This window comes from Podarcis muralis, chromosome 13 (genome assembly GCF_964188315.1).
Source record: "Podarcis muralis chromosome 13, rPodMur119.hap1.1, whole genome shotgun sequence".
In the NCBI taxonomy this organism is placed as follows: Eukaryota; Metazoa; Chordata; class Lepidosauria; order Squamata; family Lacertidae; genus Podarcis; species Podarcis muralis.
The window spans coordinates 27,166,589-27,191,655 of NC_135667.1; the positions used below are offsets into that span (position 1 = coordinate 27,166,589).

The 25,067-nt window shown below is 46.2% G+C and overlaps 2 protein-coding genes across 2 annotated transcripts; one reads left to right on the top strand and one right to left on the bottom strand.

Moving 5' to 3' along the window:
* The first annotated feature begins 394 nt into the window (after positions 1-394).
* LOC114582000 (long-chain fatty acid transport protein 2-like) lies at positions 395-19,062 on the top strand. Its single transcript, XM_028702747.2, has 10 exons — positions 395-996; positions 2,930-3,139; positions 3,820-3,978; positions 4,729-4,853; positions 8,779-8,973; positions 10,305-10,395; positions 11,586-11,784; positions 13,054-13,151; positions 14,202-14,332; positions 15,501-19,062. The coding sequence occupies exons 1-10, from the start codon at positions 519-521 to the stop codon at positions 15,675-15,677; spliced, it is 1,863 nt and encodes a 620-aa protein (XP_028558580.2). The 5' UTR covers positions 395-518; the 3' UTR covers positions 15,678-19,062.
* Positions 19,063-19,164: 102 nt separating this feature from the next.
* LOC114582412 (olfactory receptor 6N2-like) lies at positions 19,165-20,818 on the bottom strand. Its single transcript, XM_077917235.1, has one exon. The coding sequence runs from the start codon at positions 20,113-20,115 to the stop codon at positions 19,165-19,167; it is 951 nt and encodes a 316-aa protein (XP_077773361.1). The 5' UTR covers positions 20,116-20,818.
* Between the last annotated feature and the right edge of the window lie 4,249 nt (positions 20,819-25,067).

A 25,067-nucleotide genomic window follows, 5' to 3' on the forward strand; every position in this document is an offset into this window, starting at 1 on the left:
TGTCGTGAGAAGATGGCGCCTCTGCCGTACCCAAACAGAAGAGTGTTTTACCATAACTGCACACGTGGACAGCACCAATGTCCTCATCTAGTGCTATTTTTATAGAAAAAGAGGTGTTGGAACTCTCTCTTGTCCTCTTAGGATAGCAATGGAGCCCACCTGAGAGGTGCTGGAACTGAGATCTGGCGAGTTCCGGCTGAAATAAAGCCCTGCCTTCATCCGAGAGGAAATATAATCACTAACCGTAAGTCGGAGGAACTGTGTGTCCCACCAACCCTGTGCTGTGAGCCAAAGACAGCTCAGTCCATGCAAATTAACTGTCTGCAGACTGACAGTCAAGTGTTCCCTCCTATCAGCTTGTGGGAACTGGTGGGAGAGGAGAGTATAAATTCCATCTCATTTAATGTTCCTCGTTGCTTTTCTGCCTTCCATTCAGCAGCTCTCAGACGGAGCCTGCAAGAGGCAGTGGGTGCCTGCAGATTCCAGGAGCTTTGGTCTTCTGAAGCCAGAGCCCAGCCATGCTTGATGTGAGCGTGGTTGTGTCAGGGATCTTGATCCTTCTCTACCACCTGGGGAAATTTTACAGCCCCTATTTTTGGCAGGACGTGGTCGCCTTCTTTCGCATCGTTAAATTTGGATACAAATGCCACAGGTGTGTCTACCGCAAACCTCCCATCACCTTACTGGACCTCTTCTTGGCCAAAGTCCAGAAGCACCCAGAGAAGCCCCTGGTCCTCTTTGGAGACGAAACCTATTCCTACCGAGATATCGACAGGCGCAGCAGTCAGCTGGCCAGAGTGCTCCGGGACCACGTGGGGCTGGAAGAAGGGGAAACGGTGGCTGTTTTCCTCAAGAACGTCCCTGCCTATCTCTGGGTCTGGATGGGACTGGAGAAGATTGGCAGCGCCATGGCGTGTATCAACTATAACATCCGAGCCAAGTCTCTCTTGCATGCCCTCAGCTCCTGCAAGGCCAAAGTGCTACTGACAACTCCAGGTGATGGTGACTGTTGGCTAGTGGGAAATAGCTGCACCTCAGGGGGGAAATGAAAGCATGTCTGGACTGCACAGTTAGGCCAGTTTGACCACTGCTCTCCTCTGGGCAAGGAATCCTGGCAGCAGCCCCAGACAGCTGCTTTTGAGTGTCATGAAAGGGAGTGAATAGTTAAATTTGTTTAAATCGTATTTCTGCTTCCAGGGAAAGGGGTTTGTGTAGAATATGCTGCCTCAGGCGCCCCGAAAACTTGGCCAGTTTTCGGTGGGGAGCACCATTTGCAGCTCTTCTTCTTGCAGGAACATTTCTTGGGCTGGATCCGGAAGAGATTGCGACTAAGGGCTTGTCCACACTTACCTTTCCTCGGCTCTTTCCAGGCATGGTTGGTGATTTAAAGCTTTGTGTCTGGGTGCCCTTCTTTTTGCTCCAGGGTTTTCTCTGTGAAAACTTGCTCTTCAGTGCTCAATCTGAGCCAACGCCAATCCAGGGGAAATCTGAATTCAGCTTTAAAAAGGAGAAGGTTTTTGCAGGAAAATCTTGTGGGGGACAGGACGGCTCAAACACAGAGCCTGTAAAGAGTGGGGCAAAAAGTATATAAAGTGTATAAGCCCCTTTTATCCTCTCTTTCTTCCCCGCTCTCACTTTTGATGTTGAAGTCCCAGACAAAATGCATGGTCGCATTGCTCAATTTTGCAAACTGTGCAAAAAAAAAAAAAAAGGCTTGCTAACTTGGGGCTGATCCACACTCCCACCCCCACCAAGTCTTCCCTGCAAAAACCCATTCTTTAAAGCTGAATCAGAGCAAGCATCAATCAGGGTTTTCTGTGGGTTGACGTTTGCTCCCATTGAGCACTAAAGAGCAGGCTTTCACAGGAAAAGCTCTGGAGCAAAATGAATAAATAAATGGGGTGGGGAGGCACCTGGACACAGAGCTTCAAAGCACAGGCCTTGGCTGGAAAGAGTGGAGGAAAGGTAAGAGTGGATAAACCTTCAGCTGATGTTTGCAGAGCTCCCTGTTTTGTGCCAGTTCACTGACTGCCCAGGTGACTAGGGATCCACAGTGGCTTCTCAGCTCCAATTAGGTACATGGCTATACCTCAGGGGAGCTCTGGCCTACAGATGTTCTGGACTCCAAATCCCATCTGGCCCAGACAGCATGGCCACTGATCAGAGATTATGGAAGCTGTCATGGAGGTCGGGAAGGGGTAAGAGGCAAGGAGAAGCAATTATCCTGTGGATGAACCATAATCCCAAGAGTCCATGCTTTCATTTTACAATAAAAAGTAAGTTTTGAGCATTTGTAGAACCTGAGAAATGAGGCCAGGCACTATACAGGCACTATTCTCATTTCTTTTGTGAGAAACTAGCGTGCCCCTGCCTTTCAATACAGTTTTCCGCTGAACAGTTACAGAAGTCATTGACATTTAGGAAAGGAGACCTAGCCAAGAAGACAAAGGGCACCTCTATCAATATTTGGGGGGAGGGATTCAAGAACATACTGGACCTTTTAAGTTTGCACAATTAAAGTGGGTTAAAGGGCGCTGTTCGCAAAGTGCAACAAATCAACTTTTAAAAAGATTCACGCTTTTTGCAGCTTGGAAAGCGATGGAGAAAAACATTGGAAAGTGTGGAATGAATTAGGGAATGGTTAAGGGGGAAATGTTAAAACACCTCACAAGAAAATCAGGATAAATGCAGAAGAACACCATTGAAAACACAACTGGGAAAGCCTGCAAACACCCCATTCCGCCTCTTTTGTGATATTTTTGTGACATTTTTGGGTCACGTCCGGATTTGACGCAATGTGTGTATATACGGTTGCATGCATATTGAACACGCGTAAATGGGGAGTTGCCTGTATTTGAAGATATCCGTGCCTAAGGTTAGGAAGTAAGCGTCAATAAAAAACCTCACCTCTTTTCATGCTCTCTTTCAGATTTCCAGGCCGCCATTGAGGATGTCCTTCCCACTCTAAAGAATGAAGGAGTCCAAGTTTTCTTCCTAAGCGAAGACTCCCCAACCGAGGGTGTGGAAGCTTTGCTTGGGCAGATCCAATCCAGCTCAGCCGAGCCTATGCCCATTTCCTTCAGAGCCAACATAACTGCTGAATCTACATCCCTGTATATTTTCACCTCTGGGACTACAGGTGAGGAGGGAAAAGGTCACAGTGATGGGTGAGGGGGGCAATTATGTCTGGAAATCCCATCTTCCTTCTACCTGCCCTACTTGTGTATGGGCTCATTAAGGGAGAGGTAGTGCCTTTGATAAGGGACGCGGGTGGCGCTGTGGGTTAAACCACACAGCCTAGGACTTGCTGATCAGAAGGTCGGCAGTTCGAATCCCCGCGATGGGGTGAGCTTCCGTTGCTTGGTCTCAGCTCCTGCCAACCTAGCAGTTTGAAAGCACGTCAAAGTGCAAGTAGATAAATAGGTACTGCTCCGGCGGGAAGGTAAATGGCGTTTCCGTGCGCTGCTCTGGTTCACCAGAAGCGGTTTAGTCATGCTGGCCACATGACCCGGAAGCTGTACGCCGGCTCCCTCGGCCAATAAAGCAAAATGAGCGCTGCAACCCCAGAGACGGCCACGACTGGACCTAATGGTCAGGGGTCCCTTTACCTTTACCTTAGTGCCTTTGATGGGGAATCTGTTTGCTCCTTCTGGGGTAGTTTGTCCCACCTTTGGTCCCCATCTTGCACTCAGCTCTCACCTGTGGGTCCTAGAATCTGTCAACATGGGAAGGAATGTATTGGGATCCCAGCATGTTACGCTTTCCCACTGGACGGAGTCATTTGTGTTTGTTAAATGAGCCCTTCTCTTTTTCCTCAAGGGCTACCGAAAGCTGCTATCCTTTCCCAGAGAAAGATGCTGATAGCATCCAACCTATCAGGCCACCTTGGGGCCTGCTCCAAGGACATCGTCTACACCCCACTCCCACTGTACCACTCAGTTGCACTCTTAGTTGGGGTTGGAGGATGCCTGGAAGCTGGTATGTATGGAATGTCCACTCACACGCCTCCTCTGCAAGTGGGTGATAGGCAGAGATGGGTTGATAAGTGCATAGATAGATAGACATACACACATCCATGAATGCAGATGTACTCTCAAGTTAGACTAAGAGACTGGCCCAAGATCACCCAGTGATCTTCAGGGCGAGTGGGGACCAGAGCCCTGGTCTCCCGGGTCCTAGTCTGATGCTCTAACCACTACACCACACAACCTCTCTCCACATAGGATCCTTCCTCACCACATATTTGCACTTTATACATTGAAAACACCTGCCACCATTTAATTCTGAACATTCTTTCATCCACCCATGGGAAGAAGCGGACCAGGAAACCTATGTGTGAAAGTCAAACATATTCAGGCTGTGTACCTAACGTGATTTTAAAGCGCACTGCTCCCCTGCGCCAAAGAACCATGAGAACTGTAGTTTACCCCTTACAGAGCTACAGTTCCCAACCTCCTTAACGAAATCCTCGAGCCCTGTTTCAGCTGCTGTCTGGCTCAAGAAGCAAGGAGGCTTTTGTATCTGTGAGGATTCACTGCACATTTAGAGCCAATCCCTTAGTTGCTGCAGTTTGCCCCATCTGAAAGTTTCCAAACACTTTCCAGAGGCAGCCCAACATATGTCTTACATTGCAATAATATAATGCATGGCACTTAGAACTGCATCTGCCTATACCAGTGCTCACAACAAGGCCACACCTAAGCCACTCTCTCTCTTTATTCCCACAAGGGTCTACATGTGTCTTGAGACCTAAGTTTTCCGTTTCTGAGTTCTGGAATGACTGCAGACGATATCGCGTCTCCCTGATCCTGTATGTGGGAGAAATGATGCGCTACCTGTGTAATGTGAAAAAGGTAATCATTGGCGAGAGAGGCCAGTTTTGTTGTTGCGGCAAAAATGTTGCCAAGAATTCAGATGGATTGTCCAATTGGATTCAAAGCTGAATCCAAAAATATAGGTGGGGGCTGCACCTAGAGGTCAAAGTCAAGAGCCCCACACAGCCCAGGGGGCTCGCAAATGACCACCTGGAGAACACCCATCTTCTTTTCTCATTGTTTTTTTTAAAATTCATTTTATTGCCGAGGAACAGCTGGTGAAGCAGGTACACAGTTGCAGGCACTCATTTATTATTATTATTATTATTATTATTATTATTATTATTATTATTAAATTTAAAAATATCTTCATCCTTTTCTAGGCAGCAGTGCCCCTAGTGAATGCCATCCCATCTCCAAAAAACAAACAAACAAACAAACAAACACCTCAAATGCTCCAGAAGCTGCATCAATTTCCAGGGTAGTTTATGGCCCTGTCAGTTTCTTTTGCTTGGTTTTTAAAAGAAGGCCCATGGGCCCTGGCAGCTACCTGAGAACCAGAATTGGAAACCATGGTTTGGAAACCTTTGGTGACACTGGTTGCCTTCTATCTGTGGCACAGCATGTAAATTGTGAGATTTGTTCCTGCAAGAGCCAGTGAAGGCCGCCAACTTGGGTAGGCAAATTCTGCTGTTGCGTTCTCTTGCTGCTTGTTGGCTTCCCACAGGTATCTAACAGATCAAGATAATAATCATAATAATCATAATAATAATTTATTATTTATTCCCCGCCCATCTGGCTGGGCCTCCCCAGCCACTCTGGGTGGCTTCCAACAAAATATTAAAATACAGTAATGCATCAAACATTAAAAGCTTCCCTAAACAGGGCTGCCTTCAGATGTCTTCTAAAACAGTGTTTCCCAACCGGTGTTCCGCGGCACACTAGTGTTCCGCGAGATGTTCCCTTGTGTGCCGCGGCGGCGGCGGCTGCTACTGCAAAGCAGGGAGAGAAGGAGGCGGCGGCGGCGGCGGGGAGCCGGGCAGGGAAGTTGCTGCTGGGGATGAAGAGGCGGCGGCAGCGGGAGGCGGACTTCTCTCCCTCTCTGGTGCTGCTGCTGTGAGGCGCTTGCCAGCCCACCGGCCCCTCCTGAGCGGGATATGGGTGGGCGGACGGGGTGGGTGGGGGAGAGGCGCCGGGCCCGCCTCGTGCCCTGACAGGAGCTGCCGCTGCGCCCGCCGGCGCCCTTGACGTGGCGCCCCTCATGCCGCCTCGAGAGGCGTTGGGGGGCAGCGAGACTCTGCCGGGCCCTGCCCCTCACTCTGCGCTCGGCTTCAGGGCTGTCTTGTGAGGGGGCGGCGGGAAAAGACTCTGAGGAGCAGTGGCGTAGCGTGGGGGGTGCAGGGGGGGCCGGCAGCACCGGGCGCAACTTCTGGGGGGGGGGGTGCGCTCGCTGCCTCCGGAGTCGCCGAAGAGCCGCCGCCGCCTGCCATGCCGCCCTGGCTGCTTCAGCCGCGTCCGACAGCCGGCTCGAGGCTCCTTCCGGCCGGGTCTCCCGACGGGGCGCTGCGGGCGGAGGCTCCGGCACCAAGCGCCACGCCGCCCAGGCTCGGGTCGCTGTGTGGACGCGCGCAGCCCGCCAAACGTGCCACCGGCGGCGAATGAAGCGCCCAGCCGGAGCCACCTGCGCTCTAGTGCCTGCGCGCCAAGACTGCCCACCCGCCCCGACAGGGCCCGCCCACCCGCGCCGGAGGCCGGCCAACGCACTGGCCCCAGCGCCAGAAAGAAGCCCCCTCCCCGTACCAGAAAGAAGCCGCGTCGGGGCTAGCCGGGCCGGGGAGGGAGACCGAGAAGGCTGCGCCGCGACGCCCAAAGACGCGCGTCTTGGCGCAAAGGGGCCCGCGGCACCCAGGCGCGGAAGGGACCCTCTCCCCCTGACCCGCCACTGAACTGCAATTCCCAGCTCCCTTGGCAAATCCCAGTCCCCAATCCCCAAGATGCTTTATTTGAGGCAGGGGTCCTTTAATTGCAAAAACAACACCACGGAGGGCAGTAGTCACCACGAAGTTTGCCCCAGAGTAGAGCCGTCAGTATTAATGACCATGGTAAGGGGTTAGGGGGCGCAAATTACTTGCCTTGCCCCGGGTGCTGACAACCCACGCTACGCCACTGGTCATCGGCTCCGGTTGTTACCTTTCTCCGCCGAGGTCGGTGGACCTTGCGCCCGGTGGACATGAGCCAACAGTGTGACGCGGCAGCTAAAAAAGCCAATGCAATTCTGGGCTGCATCAATAGGAGTATAGCATCTAGATCAAGGGAAGTAATAGTGCCACTGTATTCTGCTCTGGTCAGACCTCACCTGGAGTACTGTGTCCAGTTCTGGGCACCATAGTTCAAGAAGGACACTGACAAACTGGAACGTGTCCAGAGGAGGGCAACCAAAATGATCAAAGGCCTGGAAACGATGCCTTATGAGGAACGGCTAAGGGAGCTGGGCATGTTTAGCCTGGAGAAGAGGAGGTTAAGGGGTGATATGATAGCCATGTTCAAATATATAAAAGGATGTCACATAGAGGAGGGAGAAAGGTTGTTTTCTGCTGCTCCAGAGAAGCGGACACGGAGCAATGGATCCAAACTACAAGAAAGAAGATTCCACCTAAACATTAGGAAGAACTTCCTGTCAGTAAGAGCTGTTCGACAGTGGAATTTGCTGCCAAGGAGTGTGGTGGAGTCTCCTTCTTTGGAGGTCTTTAAGCAGAGGCTTGACAACCATATGTCAGGAGTGCTCTGATGGTGTTTCCTGCTTGGCAGGGGGTTGGACTCGATGGCCCTTGTGGTCTCTTCCAACTCTATGATTCTATGATTCTATGACCCCGAGCCTAGGCTTCCTTCCCGCACCCCGCTTTCCGAAGACCGCACACCAGTTGGGCCAGTACATATTCCCCTCCCGTGACTGGAGCGGAATAGCCCTTTCTCTTCTTCCCCAACCCTTGTCGTTGGAGGAGTCCCTCAGTCCCTCGCTTTGCTGCCTCCTCCCCCCCCACCCCCAAAGCTTGGAGGTTCCCCGGCAAGGGGGAGGGAAAAAAATTGAAAGTTACACTTTCGTGCGTCCCTCCCGGCGTGACGCTGCGCGCTGACGTCACGGGGCTGTAATGGTGGTGTGCCTCGAGATTTTTTTCATCAAACAAGTGTGCCTTTGCCCAAAAAAGGTTGGGAAACACTGTTCTAAAAGTCTGGTAGTTGTCGTTCTCTTTGACATCTGGTGGGAGGGCGTTCCACAGGGCAGGTGCCACTACCGAGAAGGCCCTCTGCCTGGTTCCCTGTAACTTGGCTTCTCACAGTGAGGGAACCGCCAGAAGGCCCTCAGCGCTGGACCTCAGTGTCCAGATAGAACGATGGGGGTGGAGACGCTCCTTCAGATATTCTGGACTGAGGCCGTTTAGGTGTTGTACCAGGTGGGCCACTGCCCTGATTCAAGGCTATTCTTATGGCATACTGTTTAAATAACAGCCCCTTAGCTGCAGTCTGAACCAGGTGAATTTTCCAAAGAGCCTTCCTAGGAAGCCATTCACAGAGCACATTTCATTAACCTGACATGTTTGTTGTCAGGAGGACTGGAAGCCGGCACTGGTCAGTGTGGCGTCATTGTTAGAGTGTTGGACTATGACCTTGGAGACGGAGGTTCGAATCCTCACTCAGCCATGAAGCTAACTGGATGACCTTGAGCCAGTCACGATCTCTTAGCCTAACCTACCTCACGGGATTGTTGTGAAGATTAAATGGGGAGGAAGAGAACCAAGTACATCACCTTGAGATCCTTGGAAGATAAAGGCGGCATAGAATATTTTATTAAGGATTTTCTTGTTTTACAGAAGTGTTAAAGGTGGCATAGAAATGTATAATGATAATAAATATTAGCAAAGTTTATTTAGTTCAGCAGCGACCCCTCTGACATGCTGCTTTGCAGACAGACAGAGACCGAGACCACTGTGTGCGAATGGCAATAGGCAACGGCATGCGTGCGGACGTCTGGAAGGAGTTCCTGCACCGATTTGGACCCGTCCAAATCTATGAGATCTATGGAGCGACAGAGGGGAACGTCGGGTTTTTTAACACCACAGGAAAAGTCGGAGCTGTGGGAAGGTCCCACTTCCTCTACAAGGTAATGAGAACTAAACTAGAATATCTCAGCAAACCCATAGCTACCTGAAACCCTGTTTAGATATACATTCTTATCTAGATATACATTTTTATCTAGATCTTATCTAACCCCTGGATGGTTAAGTCCAATCAAAGGTGACTATGAGGTGCAGCACTCACCTCGCTTTCCAGACTGAGGGAGACGCTGTTTCGGCTGCAGACAGCTTTCCGGGTCATGTGGTCAGCACGACTAAACCACTACTGGCACACAGAGCACTCTATTCACAGGGCATGTCAGGACTGACCACCTCTCCTCTCAGACAGCTAGAAAGCAGTAGAGAGAATGCAACACGAAGGTGAAGCAAGATAAAAGCCAACAGAAGGGGAAAGTACAGGGAAAGGTACCAAGAATTTTGTCAACAACCCCCAAGCAAAAATGTAAGACTTGGAAAGATAGTTTGTTGGCATAGTGCAGCCTCCGCAGTGCGAGTTGCCCACTGCCCAGCTGTTCCTGCTGAGGTTCAAGCCTGATCTCGTCCATTATGCCACTCAACGAATCAGTAGCAAAGAGGGGCATGGCTGCCAAGCCACACTGCCAACAGACAAAGAAGCAGCTCCCTTCTTCCAGTGGCACCTTGCTGCATTTCCTTACTGTGTGCCGAGAAAGGGAAACCCTTTTCTCAGAACTCCGCAAGGAAGCATGTCTGGTGAGGCATTTGGGCATGTGTATATCTGGATTTGCGCCCGTCCACTTTGGGCTTTGCCCCCCAACAACAGCACATCATTAAACTCGAATGAGGCAATGCAGGCAAAAAAGAGGTTCTCTGCCCCTGAGCTTCAGCTGCTACCAGGAGTACACTAACCAGTGAGGTAGAGCAGCAATGTGCTGGATTTAGACCAGGGTTGAGGCACCCTTGGCTCTCCAGATGTTGATGAAGTATAACTCCCATCAGCCCTGGCAAGCATGGTCAATGGCCAGGGGTGGTGGCTGCAGTTCATTCAGCGACACCTGGAGGACCAAAGGTTCTCAATACCTGGTTTAGATCAAGGAGGCCAGACTCAAATCTCTGCTCAGCTGCAAAGATGAGCTTGGCTCAGCTGCTGTTTCTCAGTCCAACCTACCTCACAGAGGCCTTTAGGCCTTCAGGTATTGTTGTGCTTCCTAGATGAGCTCTATGGTTTGTCTTTTATGGTTTTATGTACAATTGTTGTAAACTGATTTAAATTTTTTTAAAAAATGAATTAGCAGTAATGTTCCCTTGGGTCATTCATAAAATATATTCCAGTCCATGTTCAGACTTGAATTTCAGCCTTGTGGGATCATGTCTCCATTTCCTGCTTGTTCCACCTCAGAAACTGGCAAAGTACGAAATCATCAAGTATGACGTTGACAAGGATGAGCCTGTGAGAGGCAAGAACGGACATTGCATCCCAGTGACTCCAGGTAAGCCAATAAAGTTGGCATTCAGAGAGGAACTGGGCTTTGTATTGTCAGAGTCCTAACTCACAAGAAGGTACTGTACATGGACTCTAGACTGTGGAAATTGCTCACATCTCTCCCAGCAAGAAAAATGGCAGAGTCCCTTCTTCACACATAGAACAGAAGAAGAATCATCGAAAGAGGAAGTGTGAGCCACTCCTGCTTTGTGTTAAATGTGAAGAGTCTTCATCCATCCCTTCAGGGGCACCAGAAGGGGTGGATGCATCTGTCAGTTTCAACTTCAGTTTCTCATTTTTCCAGTCTTAGGTTGCTTCCTGTTTAATGAGCGTTCATCCAGTTTTGTTTGCAGGGAGATTAGATGCCATTGGTTATTTAATTCATCCTTATTTATTTGCAGGGATGTTAGATGACATTGCATCAAAGCCAGCTTAAATCTTCACTTTCTAGTCCATTTCCCCCATTCCTTTCCTTTGTGCAAAAAGTTCAATATTTGTGGAAAGCAGGTTTGTTGCACAAGACCTCCTATAATTCCACAGACTGAATTTGTTGGTATGTGATTGAATCCTACCTGAAAATAGGATTCTATATCAGTTAAATTTTATTTTATTTTTAAAATTTTATTTTATTTTTAAAATTTTATTTTAATTTTTAAAATTTTATTTTAATTTTTAAATTTTATTTTATTTTTTAAATTTTATTTTATTTTTTTAAAGCCGCACAAAAATTTGTTTCTTCTATTGTACACATGATTGTGTGGGATTTCCCCTAATATTCACATTTTGGAAAGGAATTTTTTGTAACATAATGAGTTTCTGGCCTGTCTTGAATCTACTGCTCAGGGATTTCACAGGGTGGCCCAACTGAGGCCAGCATCCTGCCGAATCAGCATATTCTGCAGCAATCAGGTGTGGCGATGTGCTTCACCCGATTTAGGGACGAATGCCTGAGGAAACAGTGTCTTAAAGCAGAGTCACTCGCATGTGCTCCCTTGCTGTGCATTCTGACAGCTGCTAGAGATGCCAGCAGTGGCAGATGTCAGTGGCAGCAAGGAGAACGGTAGGAAGGCTGGTCCCCAGTAGCATTGGCTGCCTCCCACCGGAAGCACCCAGAGGCAGTCGTCTTGCCCGTGGTTCTTTGTTGGAGGATGAATATTATGGTAGTTGATTCAGCTTCATTTCCTTTTCTTTTCCCAGGTGAGACAGGCTTGTTTGTGTCCAAAATCACTGGGCTTGCCCCGTTCTATGGCTACGCTGGAGACCGACAGAAGTCGGAGAAGAAGATTCTCCGGGATGTTTTCACCAAAGGAGACTGCTACTTCAATAGCGGCGACCTTCTGATGGAAGACCAAGAAGGCTTTCTATATTTCAAGGACCGGGTAGGAGATACTTTCCGGTGAGTCCCGCCACACAGGTTCTGCAGCTTATATTCTGACAAATGTAGAACAGGCAGTCAGCACCAGTGTTTCATTAGCATAGGTAGCATTCACAAATGCTGGCTTGTGTAGGGCAGTGGCTCAGAGTGTCATGAAGCATCTAGTTCAAATCTCACCACCTTTGTCCCCAGGTGTAATTTGGGTATAATAAGGTTCACTTATCTTGTTATTGCAAGGTGGGGATGGGAAACCTATAATCCTGCAGGGATTGCTGTACTACAGATCACATCTTCCCTGACCACTGGCCACGCTGGTTGAGGTTGATGGGAGCTGAGGTCCAGCCAGATCTGGAAAGCCACAGGCTCCCTATTGTCGCCGTAAGGATCGCAACAAGATCTTGTAAGTGAAGAGCTCTGAATGATTAAAACCAGTATCCAAATACTAATAAGTAATTTTATCTCATTATTGATAACAAAATATCTAGTCCATCCTTCGTCAATGGCTAGTCACTGCTTCAATGAATATGACTGGATCTACGTACTTTTGCTCTTTTGCTTATTGGGTTTTTTAGATGCTTGTTCATTGTATTATAGGTTTGGTTGTTTTGATACTGTTGTTAGTCGCCCGGGCTATTCTAAATAAATAGCAGGAAAGGAAGATGCACTTAAATAAGGAAGATCCCAGGGTGCGTTACAAGGCAATAATACAGTAAGGGCCCCTCTAGACCGGTGTTTCTTCGTGGATATATTCTGCACAATGACATTGGTACAATAATAGCGCATTAGTGGTGGGGATTTATACTGGACCATCCGCACATCATTTTGCTTTATGAGTTGTTCTGTGATGCTTCCCCGACGTTAATGCATCACCTGGAAGGGATCCAGCAAAAACTGCACTCTGCCAAGCATTTGTGGCATTAAAGGTTACTGGATTAGAAGCAGGAAGTTATGGGAGCTTTAACAGTTGGGAACAAAGCCCTGTGTCCTCCCTGAAACTTTTGAAGGCACAAACAGTATTGAAAGAGGGAGCATGTATAACTGCCCTGATACCGTCATGAGCACAAAGTATGTATACAATTAAAAGGGTGTTTGGAGGGCCCCCAAAACAACCGCTATATCAAACCAACACAGCACAATATAAGCAGGCAAGGACGCAGCGTTCGAAAACACCAAGGAACCACAAACTGGCCTCCTCGCTTGCGCCAATGACAAAATTCCCGATTATGAACGAAAGGAGAGATGTTCACTTTTACCAAACCCATCTGGGAATAATCTGTTTTGTCCATGCAGCTGGAAAGGGGAAAACGTGGCCACCACGGAAGTGGAGAACATCCTGGCACCACTGAGATTCATCCAGGAAGTCAATGTCTATGGGGTACCAGTGCCAGGTGGGTCTGAAATTCCATTGGATCAAAACCCGTCTTTCTGCTGCCACATTTAGCGTCCAAATATATGGCAAGATTATTCGCTCACCAGCAACAAGGTTCAGTTGCTCACGAACGGCTGCAGCTCTTGGGTCATTTGGATTCTGTGAACCGATTTGTGAAAGGCTGGTAGCAGATACCCCCAGACTGCAACTGAATCACTCTTGCAATATAGTGGTCACGCCCACAACATACATTTAAAGAAGCCTATGTTTAAAGAGTCCGTGTGGTGTAGTGGCTAGAATGCTGGACTAGGAGCTGGGAGACCAGGGTTCAAATCCCCACTCAGTCATGAAGCTCACTGAAGTGACCTTGGGCCAGTCTCTCACTCTCAGCCTCACTTACCTCAAAGGGCTGTTGTGAGGATAAAATGGGGAGGAGGTGAAGCTTGTTCACTGCCTTCAGCTTCTTAGAGGAAAGGTGGGATAGAAATGAAACAAACAAAACATTTAACACACACTTAAAGCACATGGCTTCCTCAAGGAATCCTGGGAAATGCAATCTGTTAGGGGTTCCAGGAATTGTAGTTCCCGGGATTCTTGGGAGGGGGAGGAATCATAGAATCAACAAATTGTAGAGTTGGAAGGGAACACGAGAGTCATCTAGTCCGACCCCCTCCAACGCAGGAAGCTTTTACCCAACGTGGGGCTCGAACCCATGACCCTGAGATGAAGAGTCTCATGCTCTACCGAAGTGTGTTTTCAGTGTACCATGTGGAAATGTGACAATCTGGAGGCAGTCCTGCAGCTCTGTGCTGGTTGTGAAGGAAAGGTCCTTGTTTTCCTCCATGGCTAGCTCAAAAACCAAAGTGGTCAATGTAGAAAATCCAAAAAAAATTTGGAAAAAGGAAAAGATCAGAAGAACAAGAAGCTGGATCATTCATATGGCAGGGTAAGTCTGTGTGAACTGGAGTGTTTTTAGCTAGCCAGTCCACAGCTGTTCTAGGTGCATTCATTTACATGTGACATGGCTTTCCACACACACCGCCAACCGGTCCCTTCTGGTTTGTTCCAGGCCATGAAGGAAAGACTGGGATGGCTGCAATCTGCCTTAAGAAGGGGCACTCCTTTGACGGGCAGAAGCTGTATGCGCACGCCAAGGATCTCCTGCCAGCCTATGCCATACCTCGCTTCGTTCGCATCCAGGTACGATCCCTTCTTGTCACTTTCCTCCCTGTGCTTGCTGCCTTGAGAAACCCCATAGGTCAGCCTCCTACCCTGGGAATTCTTCCCTTCCCTGCCTCTCACACTTCATCAGCCATCCATCACCTTCTTGCTCAGCTGTTTCTCAATCAATGAAGCACCAGGGGGCAAGACCATGCGGAGAGGAGGCTGGCTGGGTACAATATGTCTTTGTGAGCCTGTGCATGAATGGGCATGTGTGTTTGAGAGAGTGTGGGGCACGGATTCCTCTATAGTGTCCTTTCCTGACTTTTTGGCTGTTTCCTAATCAGAGGAGCAGCAAGGGGAGGGGAAAGGGTGTGTGTGTGTGTGTGTGTGTGTGTGTGTGTGTGTGTGTGTGCGTGTGTGCGTGTGTGTGCATGTTGCATGCATGTGTGAGTGTGAAAGGGTGTAGAATGACCTCACCCATGGCCAGCTCTGCACACACACACACACACACAGCCAAGAGAATGACACCCTCAAGCTGAAAAAGCGTTCCCTGCCTATAGACAAGCAGGCCAAGTCAGAAGTCATAGTCTCATCCGGACTTTCTTTTGTGCCACACTTTCCAAGTACAGGTCTGTGCTTTAAAACTCTGCGTCCAATAAGTTTTTTGTTTATTTGTTTATTTTCTCTGGAGGCTCCACCCCCCCCCCCCCCGGGAAAACCTGTATTTTACCGCTGAATCAGAGCAAACATTCATTCATGGAAACAGGGGTGCTAATTTGAATAAAATATAGGGGGGCAGGTATTGTATGAGAGGGAAGGACGTTGGCCCCTAGGAGTTGGCTCCTATGCATGGAAGCCCCGATTGTCATTTCCTCCAAGCTTTGCCAGGGAAAGTGCCAGGATAAAAACAACAACAACACTCAAAGACAAGCAGCACAAAAGGAAGTCTGGATGAGCCCTAAGTCATAGATCCATGTTGTTTGGCCTTCAGCAACCGGGTGTAAATGAACAGAGTGAAATCCACTCTCTTTATCTCTAATGAGATGCTTAGGATGCCAGCTCCCCTAGCAGAGCTCAGAGCCTGTTCTGGTACATCTGTCTGCCACTGCTCAAAACACTGACTCCCTTGGCCTGCTCTAGGAATGTCTTGGAGCAGAGTGCTGTTGGTTGTTCTCTACTCACTGCACTGCTCTTTCCCATGCAGGACACCCTGGAGATCACAGGCACTTTCAAGCAGATCAAAAGCCAGTTGGTAAAGGAAGGATTTGACCCTGCTGTCATCAGTGACCCCCTCTTCTTCCTCGATGACTCTGAAGAATGTTACATGCCCTTGACTCCACAGATCTTCAGCACCATTGCAGAGAGGAAGCTGAAGCTGTGAAAAGGAGCAATTGTCTCTTTAACTGCCCTAGTGGCAACCTAGGAACAACTATAGTGTTGAGCTACAGTGGTGCCTCGCAAGACGAAATTACTTCGTTCCGCAGTTTTTTCGTCTTGCGATTTTTTTCGTCTTGCGAAGCATGGTTTCGGAAAAGTTTTGGAAAAGCTTCAAAAATCACCAAAGTCTTTAAAAACCTCAAAAAAGGCTACCACACCGCGTGCTATGAGTTGCTCCTTGAAGTCAAGTCGCAACTGTATTAACGGTGTTAAGAAAAAGGAAACAAACTTACAAGACGTTTTCGTCTTGCAAAGCAAGCCCATAGGGAAAATCGTCTTGCGAAGCAGCTCAAAAAACCAAAAACCCTTTCGTCTTGCGAGTTTTCCGTCTTGCGAGGCATTCGTCTTGTGAGGTACCACTGTACTTGGCTTCTGCCTAGGAAAGAGGGGGTAATCTATTGCCACGGCAGAGCTTTCCAAACTTTTCATGTTGGTGACACACTCTTTAGACATGCATCATTTCATGACACAGTAATTTAGTTCTACTAGCAAACCAGAGGTTAGCGAGGGAAGCATTCACGTGACATACCTACACACTGCAGCTGACACACAAATGTGTCACAACACATGGTTTGGAAAGCTCTGTGCCATGGTTCTCAAAGTGGGCAGTTAACCACCCTGGGTTGTGGTGAAGGGATTACACAGTGGGTGCTAAGAGACAAGTGGGGGTGGCACTGAAGGTGTAAATGACTATTGGATTTTGAACAAATGTGGGGGGGAAAATTCCCCAAAATTTTATTAGTTTTCCACATTTATGACAAATATAACATATAAAACACACAAAACAAAACACATTAGAATACTAAAAAAAGGAAAAAAGGAAAAAACACATATTCTTTCTTATTTTCATTTCAATTTCCATTGTTAAATGACTTCCTCAAATCCCCCCAACTGAATTTCATTATATCACCTTGTAACAGTTCTCCCAAACATCTTTCTAGATAATTAGTTCCTTCAATTGACTATATTCAACTCTTTTCTTATTATCTTAATCCATATTACTATACGGATTCTTATTGTTATCCTAGGCCTGTTTAGTACTTTCAAGAACCTTCTCAATTATCTTATATTACAATATTATAGTCTTTAACTTTCATCCAGTCTTCTTGGTATTCCTCCTCTTTCTGTTCACAAATTCTTCCACTCAGGTCAGCCAGCTCCAGAAATTCCAACATCTTCATCTGCCGTTCTTCTACCGTTGGTTTTTCTTGAGATTTCCAAATTTTTGCTAATAGCAGTCTTGCCGCTGTAGTGGCATACAAAAATAACCTAACATCTTTTTTGGGCAATTCCAATCCTATTATTCCAAGTAAAAAGGCTTCTGGTTTCTTTACAAATGTATATTTCAACATTTTAAAAACTCATTCCCAGAAGTGCTTAGGACACGTCCACCACATATGGTGACAGGTGCCTTCCTTTTCTTTACACTTCCAGCATGAGTTATCATACGTATGATAAATCTTTGCTAGTTTTACCGGGGTTGAGTACCACCTATACATCATTTTCATAATATTTTCTTTTAGTACCGTACATGCCGTGAACTTAACCCCTTTCTTCCACAACCTTTCCCAATCTTCCAACATTATATTGTATCCCATGTCTGTTGCCCAATCTATCATAACAGATTTGACTTGTTCATCCTTTGTATGCCACTCCAACAGCAAATTATACATTTTAGATAGATTTTTAACATCCGTATCTAACAACTCTGTTTCCAATTTGGTTTTTTCCGTTGCAAAACCATTTTTCTTATCAAGCTTATACAACTCATTGATCTGGTAATATTGTAACCAACCATCCAGTTTATCTTTAATTTGATCAAATATTCTCAATTTAAATCCTTCATTATCTTCCAAAAATAAATCAGCATATTTCAACCATTTAGTCTCCATATTTAGTTTTTTCTGGGCCTTAGCTTCCATTGGTGAAAGCCACCTGGGTGTTTTCCTTCCTAAGAGATCTTTATATCTTATCCAAACATTATATAGAGATTTTCTAATTACATGATTTTTAAAACCTTTGTGGGCCTTTATCTTGCCGTACCATAGACATGCATGCAAACCAAATACATTGTCAAATCCCTCCAGATCCAGCATATTAACATTGTCTAATTGAATCCATTCCTTTATCCAGCAGAAAGCTTCAGCTTCAAAATATATCTTCAGGTCTGGCAGGGAGAATCCCCCTCTTTCTTTAGTATCTGTTAGTAACATATTTAATTCTGGGTTTTTCCCCCTGCCAGATAAATTGAGACAATGCTTTCTGCCATTCTTTAAAACACTTAACATTATCAATAATTGGTATGGCTTGAAATAAGAACAACATCTTTGGCAATACATTCATCTTTACCACTGAAATTAATTGTTACCGTTTTGAATTTTATTGTGTTATTATCTTTCTTAGTGGGTGGTGCAGACTGCTATTCTGAATAATGCTTTTTAGAGATTAGAAGGCACTGGGGATGAGTTTATGGACTCAAGGGGGCTGTGGACCAAAATGGTTTGGGAGCCACTGATCTAGTGTTTATTTCTTATCTGCAAACTCTAGGGTGTGAGCATGCATATATATGCATATGCTCTTGAGTGCATAGGATTTAAAAACAAAACAGCACCTTTTCCTTTAACGTCCTCAATCGGGCAATACCTTTATTAGGACCAAGCAACATGCCACTAAAGAGTTGCAGGCTTTGGAGTGATGCAGAACTCTTCATCAAGCAAGATATCATACAAAGCAAGTCATGGAGTGAGGAGTGAGGAGAAACAAAGAAGTAAAATATAGGCTTGATGTTGCAGTCACTAGGTCAGTTTCTAGATTTAGTGTGTGCACAAATTACCACTTTAGAGTGCAGTGAAGTCCCATTTCACAACTCCCTCCCCTCCAGGTGTTCACATCAGCACAAATTCTTTAGTGTCAGATTTGTTTCTGCTTGTATACAAACTATGTGTAGTGTACTAACAGCACACTGTCTTCTGACTAATAGCGTATTAATGCTTCCCTTATGTGCAACCCCCCACAACCAGACTGCAGTTTAAGTTACTAATGCATACACTGTCATAGAATGCCATTTTTCTTTGTAGGAATGGTGCTACATTTAAATTGGTACAATGGAGTATTAAGAGCATCACAATTGTGGGTCATGCATGCTGAGGTGCAACATTGCATGTTGATGATCGCAAATGTACGCATATGTAAATCTAGATATTACATACAAATTAAATGCAAAATTCCAAAGGGAGATAAGAAAGTTTGAATTCTGTTTCTTCTTATTTGAATCGATCTCCCTTTTCTTTACAAGTGAAACTGTGGAAATATATTTTGTTAGACGTTCATCTTTTTTCTTTTCTTTTCAAAAATCATAATCAATCACTGGGTGAGCAGGACTTTTGATCGTGGAATGACTTCCTGATGTCCCAAGAAGTTCAGAAACCACCTCATATGTTGCTGGCACATGGGAACCCAACAGTCTTTCTGATCACATCTCTAATTTCTTTGTTTCTCAGAGAATAGATGATGGGGTTGAAGAGAGGGATAAAAAAGGCGTAGATGACTGCAATGATCTTGTCATAACGTCCTGATCCCATCCATGTCAAGTGCATGTACATGAAGCCAGTAGTTCCAAAGAAAGTAAGGACCACAATGAGGTGGGAGGCACAGGTGGAAAAAGCCTTCTGGCGCCCCTCCGAGCTATTGATCTTAACAATGACTTTCAGTATCTTCATGTATGAGAGGAGGATGAGAAAGATGAGGGCCAGGATGGCGATGGTGTGGAGGGCAAAATCCAACATGATGCTGGTCGATATGTCTGTGCAAGCAAGACTGATCACCTGGGGGAAGTCACAGAATATATGATCTATATGACTAGGCCCACAGAAGGGCAACTTGGAAGTCAGAACAATCTCCGGCAAAGGACATGCAAAACCACACGCACAGCATCCCAGCACAAGCTGAATGCAAAGTTGGGGTGTCATCTTGGTCATATAGTTTAACGGGGCACAGATGGCTAAGTACCGGCCGTAAGCCATCACTGCGAGCAAGCAGGCCTCTGAGATACCCACACTGTGGAAGAAATAGATTTGCAGAAGGCAGCTCCTGAAGGAAATGGACTTCTTGCTCCTCAGAAGGTCCACCAACACCCTGGGCATGGTAATGGTAGTATAGAACACCTCCAAGGTGGCCAACACAGCAATGAAGAAATACATGGGGATGTGAAGACGAGGAGTGGCAGAGATGAGGCTGAAGATGAGAGCATTGGCACTGAGGATGAGCAGGTAGATCACTAAGAAGATGGCAAAGAGAAGTATGCCGTAGTCGCCCAAGTTGAGGAACCCATCAAGCTCAAACTCAGACACTGAAGTGCCATTGATAGCTTCGTCCTGCATCATAGGTAGGCTAATCTAGAATAGGAAATAAAATCTATGAAGATGGGAGGCTGGCAAATGGAAGGTCATGGAGTTCATGTATGCATCAGACTTTCACTGCATTTCCCTGTACAGTCATACCTCAGGTTAAATGTGCTTCAGGTTGAGCATTTTCAGGTTACGCTCCATGGCAACCCAGCAGTAACGGAATGTGTTACTTCCAGTTTTTGTCACTCGCGCATGCGCAGACGCTCAAAATGATGTCATGCGCATGCGCGAAAGCGGCTAATCACAAACCGCGCATGCGCACACACGGGTTGCGTTTGCTTCAGGATGTGAACAGGGCTCCAGAACAGACCCCGTTCGCATCCAGGGGTACCACTGTAACTTAAAAGATACCACTCCCCGAAGCTTGCAAGGATCATTATGACCACACAAATAGTATAGTACAGGTCAATCTTTTTAACAAAAGCTCCAGAAATTTTGGGGGATCTGTGTGTCAATTACATAAAACCACATACTTCCATTCTCAGATATGATTGGAAAAAACAGTGGTTTGGGGGTGGGAGGGGGAAAGGAACATTTCTTTTACTTGGCGCAGATTAGAATATAAATATTTTGAATTTAAACCTACGTAGTTTAAGCCACTTCTATATCAACCCAACTTGACCATGCAACACTGATAAGAGGCATTTTCAAAGGGAAAAAACCCCACCCCTTCACTGACACCAAAGATAAAAGAGAACCCAGGTCTGGATGAAATTTCATGTGCTAATTTACAGGTATTGATGCAAATCCAGATATAATTACTATGCTTTAATATAAATACCATATATCTCACCAGGCAGCGTATGCACATTGCACCTTTATAGCACATTCAAAGCACATTTCCTCCCTCAAAGGATCCTTTGCTCAGGGTGCAGTGTACAGTAAAAGGGACATTAGAAACCACAAGAGAAGCACTAGTATTAGAAGGTAAAAGTTAAAGGTAAAGGACCCCTGGATGGTTGAGTCTAGCAAAAGGCAACTATGGGGTTGCAGAGCTCAACTCGCTTTCAGGCCGAGGTAGCCGACGTTTATCAACAGGCAGCTTTCCGGTTCATGTGGCCAGCATCACTAAACCGCTTCTGGAGCAATGGAACTCAGTGGTTTAGACCACAGCGCAACCCATGTCCTCCTATTAGAAGCGATGGTTAATAAAGGCTGTGCACTGCTGTGCTCCCTCCCTGCTGAAAGTAATGGGTACAGTCACTGAAGGCAAACGTAGTGCACAAGAATAGGATGGGGTGCAGCTGGCCAGCTCCCACCAATCACAAGAGACAGGAAAGTAGAAATTGCACATGGTACCTGGGACTGAAATGGGTTCATCTCTTTTCTACAAAGGGAGCTGTGTGTTTACTCTGCTTTCAATGTAAGGACTCTATCTGGGGAGTGGTGACAGTGCCTCTGAGTGTATACAGCTTGTCTTTCTTTCCACCTCTAACAAACCACTGCCAGTTCTCAAACATTCAAGATTAAGAAGCAGAGACTGGAGGCCTGATGAATTATTTCCTCAATGCTTTCAGAAGATATACTGTATTTTTCACTCTATAACACGCACCAGACCATAACACGCACGTAGTTTTTAGAGGAGAAAAACAGAGGGGGGGGGGGAAATATTCTAAATGAAATAGTGGATATATGATTTTTGTGGTTCATGCTGTGGCCACAGACATGTTATCTGACAGTGAGTTTGGAGTAGCCCAATGCAAAAATCCTGAGGATTCATGTGGATCCATGCTTTGTAACCACGGAGGAGGGAAGGAAGGGGAACCATGGATCCTCTGCTCACGACTGCAGCAGATCCCCCCGCCACCCGCAGGCATTCGCTCCGTAACACGCATAGACATTTCCCCTTACTTTCTAGGAGGACAAAAGTGAGTGTTATGGTGCAAAAAATACGGTAATAATAATAATAATAATAATAATAATAATAATAATAAATGTCTCATCCATGAATTGCATCCCTTGAGGCATCCCAAAGTGATTTACAATGTTACAAAAACATGCATAAAATAATGTAAATATAAAATATTGTGTGTGTGGATAGATAGATAGATAATTAGGTAAGTTAAATATTTAAAACAGCAATAGGACATACGTAACATACCAATTACATCCAATACAGATACCAACATCGACAAACACCTTAATTTAGAAGACTTGTTGAAAGAAGAATATCTTTGGCTGGTGCCGAGAAAACAACAGTGATGGTGCCTCTCTGACATTTAATGGGAGTTCCAAGGAGTAGATGCTCCAATGGCAAAGGCTCAATTCTGATATTATGCAGAAAGATCAGACAGTGCCTGCAGGATAACCTCTCCTGCAGAATGCAGTGATTTTGGTTTGGCATGTAGAGAACTGAGACAATCTTTTAGATGTACCAATCCCCTCGTCCACAATGGGAAAATATAATTCATTCCAAGACTCCTGTGGGAATCCCTTGTTTATTATTACTCAGACTGTAGTTCTTCAGAACAAAACTGTTTCCCCAGGAAATCAACATACCCTATTGAGTATAAATATAAATATCTCCTAAAGTCCAACTATACCTGGAGGATTTTTGACTGCAAGAAATTGGATCCCGAAACTCTGGAGGCACCAAACATTAGGCTGACTCTTTTTCACACACCACAGGAGCCTCTGGGCTGCAATTCACACAACACACTCATCAGGGAGTAGTAATTCCCACTGAGTTTATTTGTGAGTAAATGCCCTGAAGAGTTCAGAGAAAAGAAATGCCACGGTGCACCTGTTGTCTCTCCCATATTGGTCTCTACAGCCACAGCTGGTGCTGTAACTCTCCAATGGTTTGTCTTTATTCCGGAAGGCACACTATTCACTTGTCTCCCAAGATGCCAACACAAAAATCCAGTTAGGAGTGGGCTGCCAATCACCTGAAAGGGAAGGAATGTCTCTCATCCGAAAAGGTTTGCTCTTATAATTAATGAGGGAGCTTTAAATATAGTCAATTTGGGTAGTTGTCATACACCTTACATGAAGGATGTTATTTAAAAAGCAAAGAAAGCAGGAAACAAATGAATAATCAAAACAAATCTCCCAAAAGAGTAATGTAAGCTAATTTTTCCTACTCCACCCCTTCCAATAGATCAGCATCAACTTATGTCTGGGTGTTAAAAGCGATCCTCCTTTAACACACACACACTCTCTCTCTCTACATAATTTTCATAACTTTCAGAAGCTTCCACCTTACTAAGCATTGTGGGTGGATATTCCATAACTAGACTGCTTCTCTTGAATACTCCCAGCAAAGATTCCACACTTCCCTAGCCTTTTCGACTAGCATTGCTGTAATCCAAAAATATATCCTCATGTTGTTCATCAGAGACCCTTGTTTGGAGCTTCCAAGAAAGGGAAGAGGAAACTGTTGCCCCCCATAGGGCCAACTAGTCCTTATCATACAGCTAATCCAGCTGCCTTGAACTCATCCCACATTGCCATGCCTTCAACCAGTCCTGTTTCCTGCTAGGACTTGATGCTCAATTGAGTACCATAAGGGAGAACAGAAACGCCTTGTTTCAAAAACCCCACTGGCACCACTCAAAGCTTTGGTTATGACCCACAAAGCTATACAGCTTGAGTTCAGGCTCTCTGAATGACCATCTCTCTCTCTATGATTCTGCTCGGCTTGGGGATATTCCAAGGAAGTCTTTCTCTCAGTCCCATCTCACTCACAGCTACTTTTGGTGAAGATAAGAGACAACCTTCTTGGTGGCTGCTCCCAGATTGTGGAACTACCTTCCAAGGGAGACTAGACTGGCCCTAGTCAGCTTCCCTGTCACCAGCAGGCACACTTTTTTTCCCTTCCGACAGGCCTTTTTCCTCGCCAGACTTCCTCAACCTCGGCCCTCCAGATGTTTTTGGCCTACAACTCCCATGATCCCTACCTAGCAGGACCAGTGGTCAGGGATGATGGGAACTGTAGTCTCAAAACATCTGGAGGGCCGAGTTTGAGGAAGCTTGTTCTTTGGCCACTAACTGGCTGTCATGGCAGGGTAGGTGTTGTTCTTTGTGTCTGCGTGTGTGTGCTTTTAAAATGATTTTCGGAGATTCTCAGTGCTGTATTTATCATAGCAACTATCAAAACAAATACATTATTTGTAATAATAAATAAAATATAAGCCAATCGTTTTTGTTGTTGTTTAGTCGTTTAGTCGTGTCCGACTCTTCGTGACCCCATGGACCAGAGCACGCCAGGCACTCCTGTCTTCCACCGCCTCCCGCAGTTTGGTCAGGCTCATGTTGGTAGCTTCAAGAACACTATCCAACCATCTCATCCTCTGTCGTCCCCTTCTCCTTGTGCCCTCCATCTTTCCCAACATCAGGGTCTTTTCCAGGGAGTCTTCTCTTCTCATGAGGTGGCCAAAGTATTGGAGCCTCAACTTCACGATCTGTCCTTCCAGTGAGCACTCAGGTCTGATTTCCTTAAGAATGGATGCGTTTGATCTTCTTGCAGTCCATGGGACTCTCAAGAGTCTCCTCCAGCACCATAATTCAAAAGCATCAATTCTTCGGCGATCAGCCTTCTTTATGGTCCAGCTCTCACTTCCATACATCACTACTGGGAAAACCATGGCTTTAACTATACGGACCTTTGTTGGTAAGGTGATGTCTCTACTTTTTAAGATGTTGTCTAGATTTGCCATCGCCTTTCTCCCAAGGAGCAGGCGTCTTTTAATTTCGTGACTGCTGTCACCATCTGCAGTGATCATGGAGCCCAAGAAAATAAAATCTCTCACTGCCTCCATTTCTTCCCCTTCTATTTGCCAGGAGGTGATGGGACCAGTGGCCATGATCTTCGTTTTTTTGATGTTGAGCTTCAGACCATATTTTGCGCTCTCCTCTTTCACCCTCATTAAAAGGTTCTTTAATTCCTCCTCACTTTCTGCCATCAAGGTTGTGTCATCTGCATATCT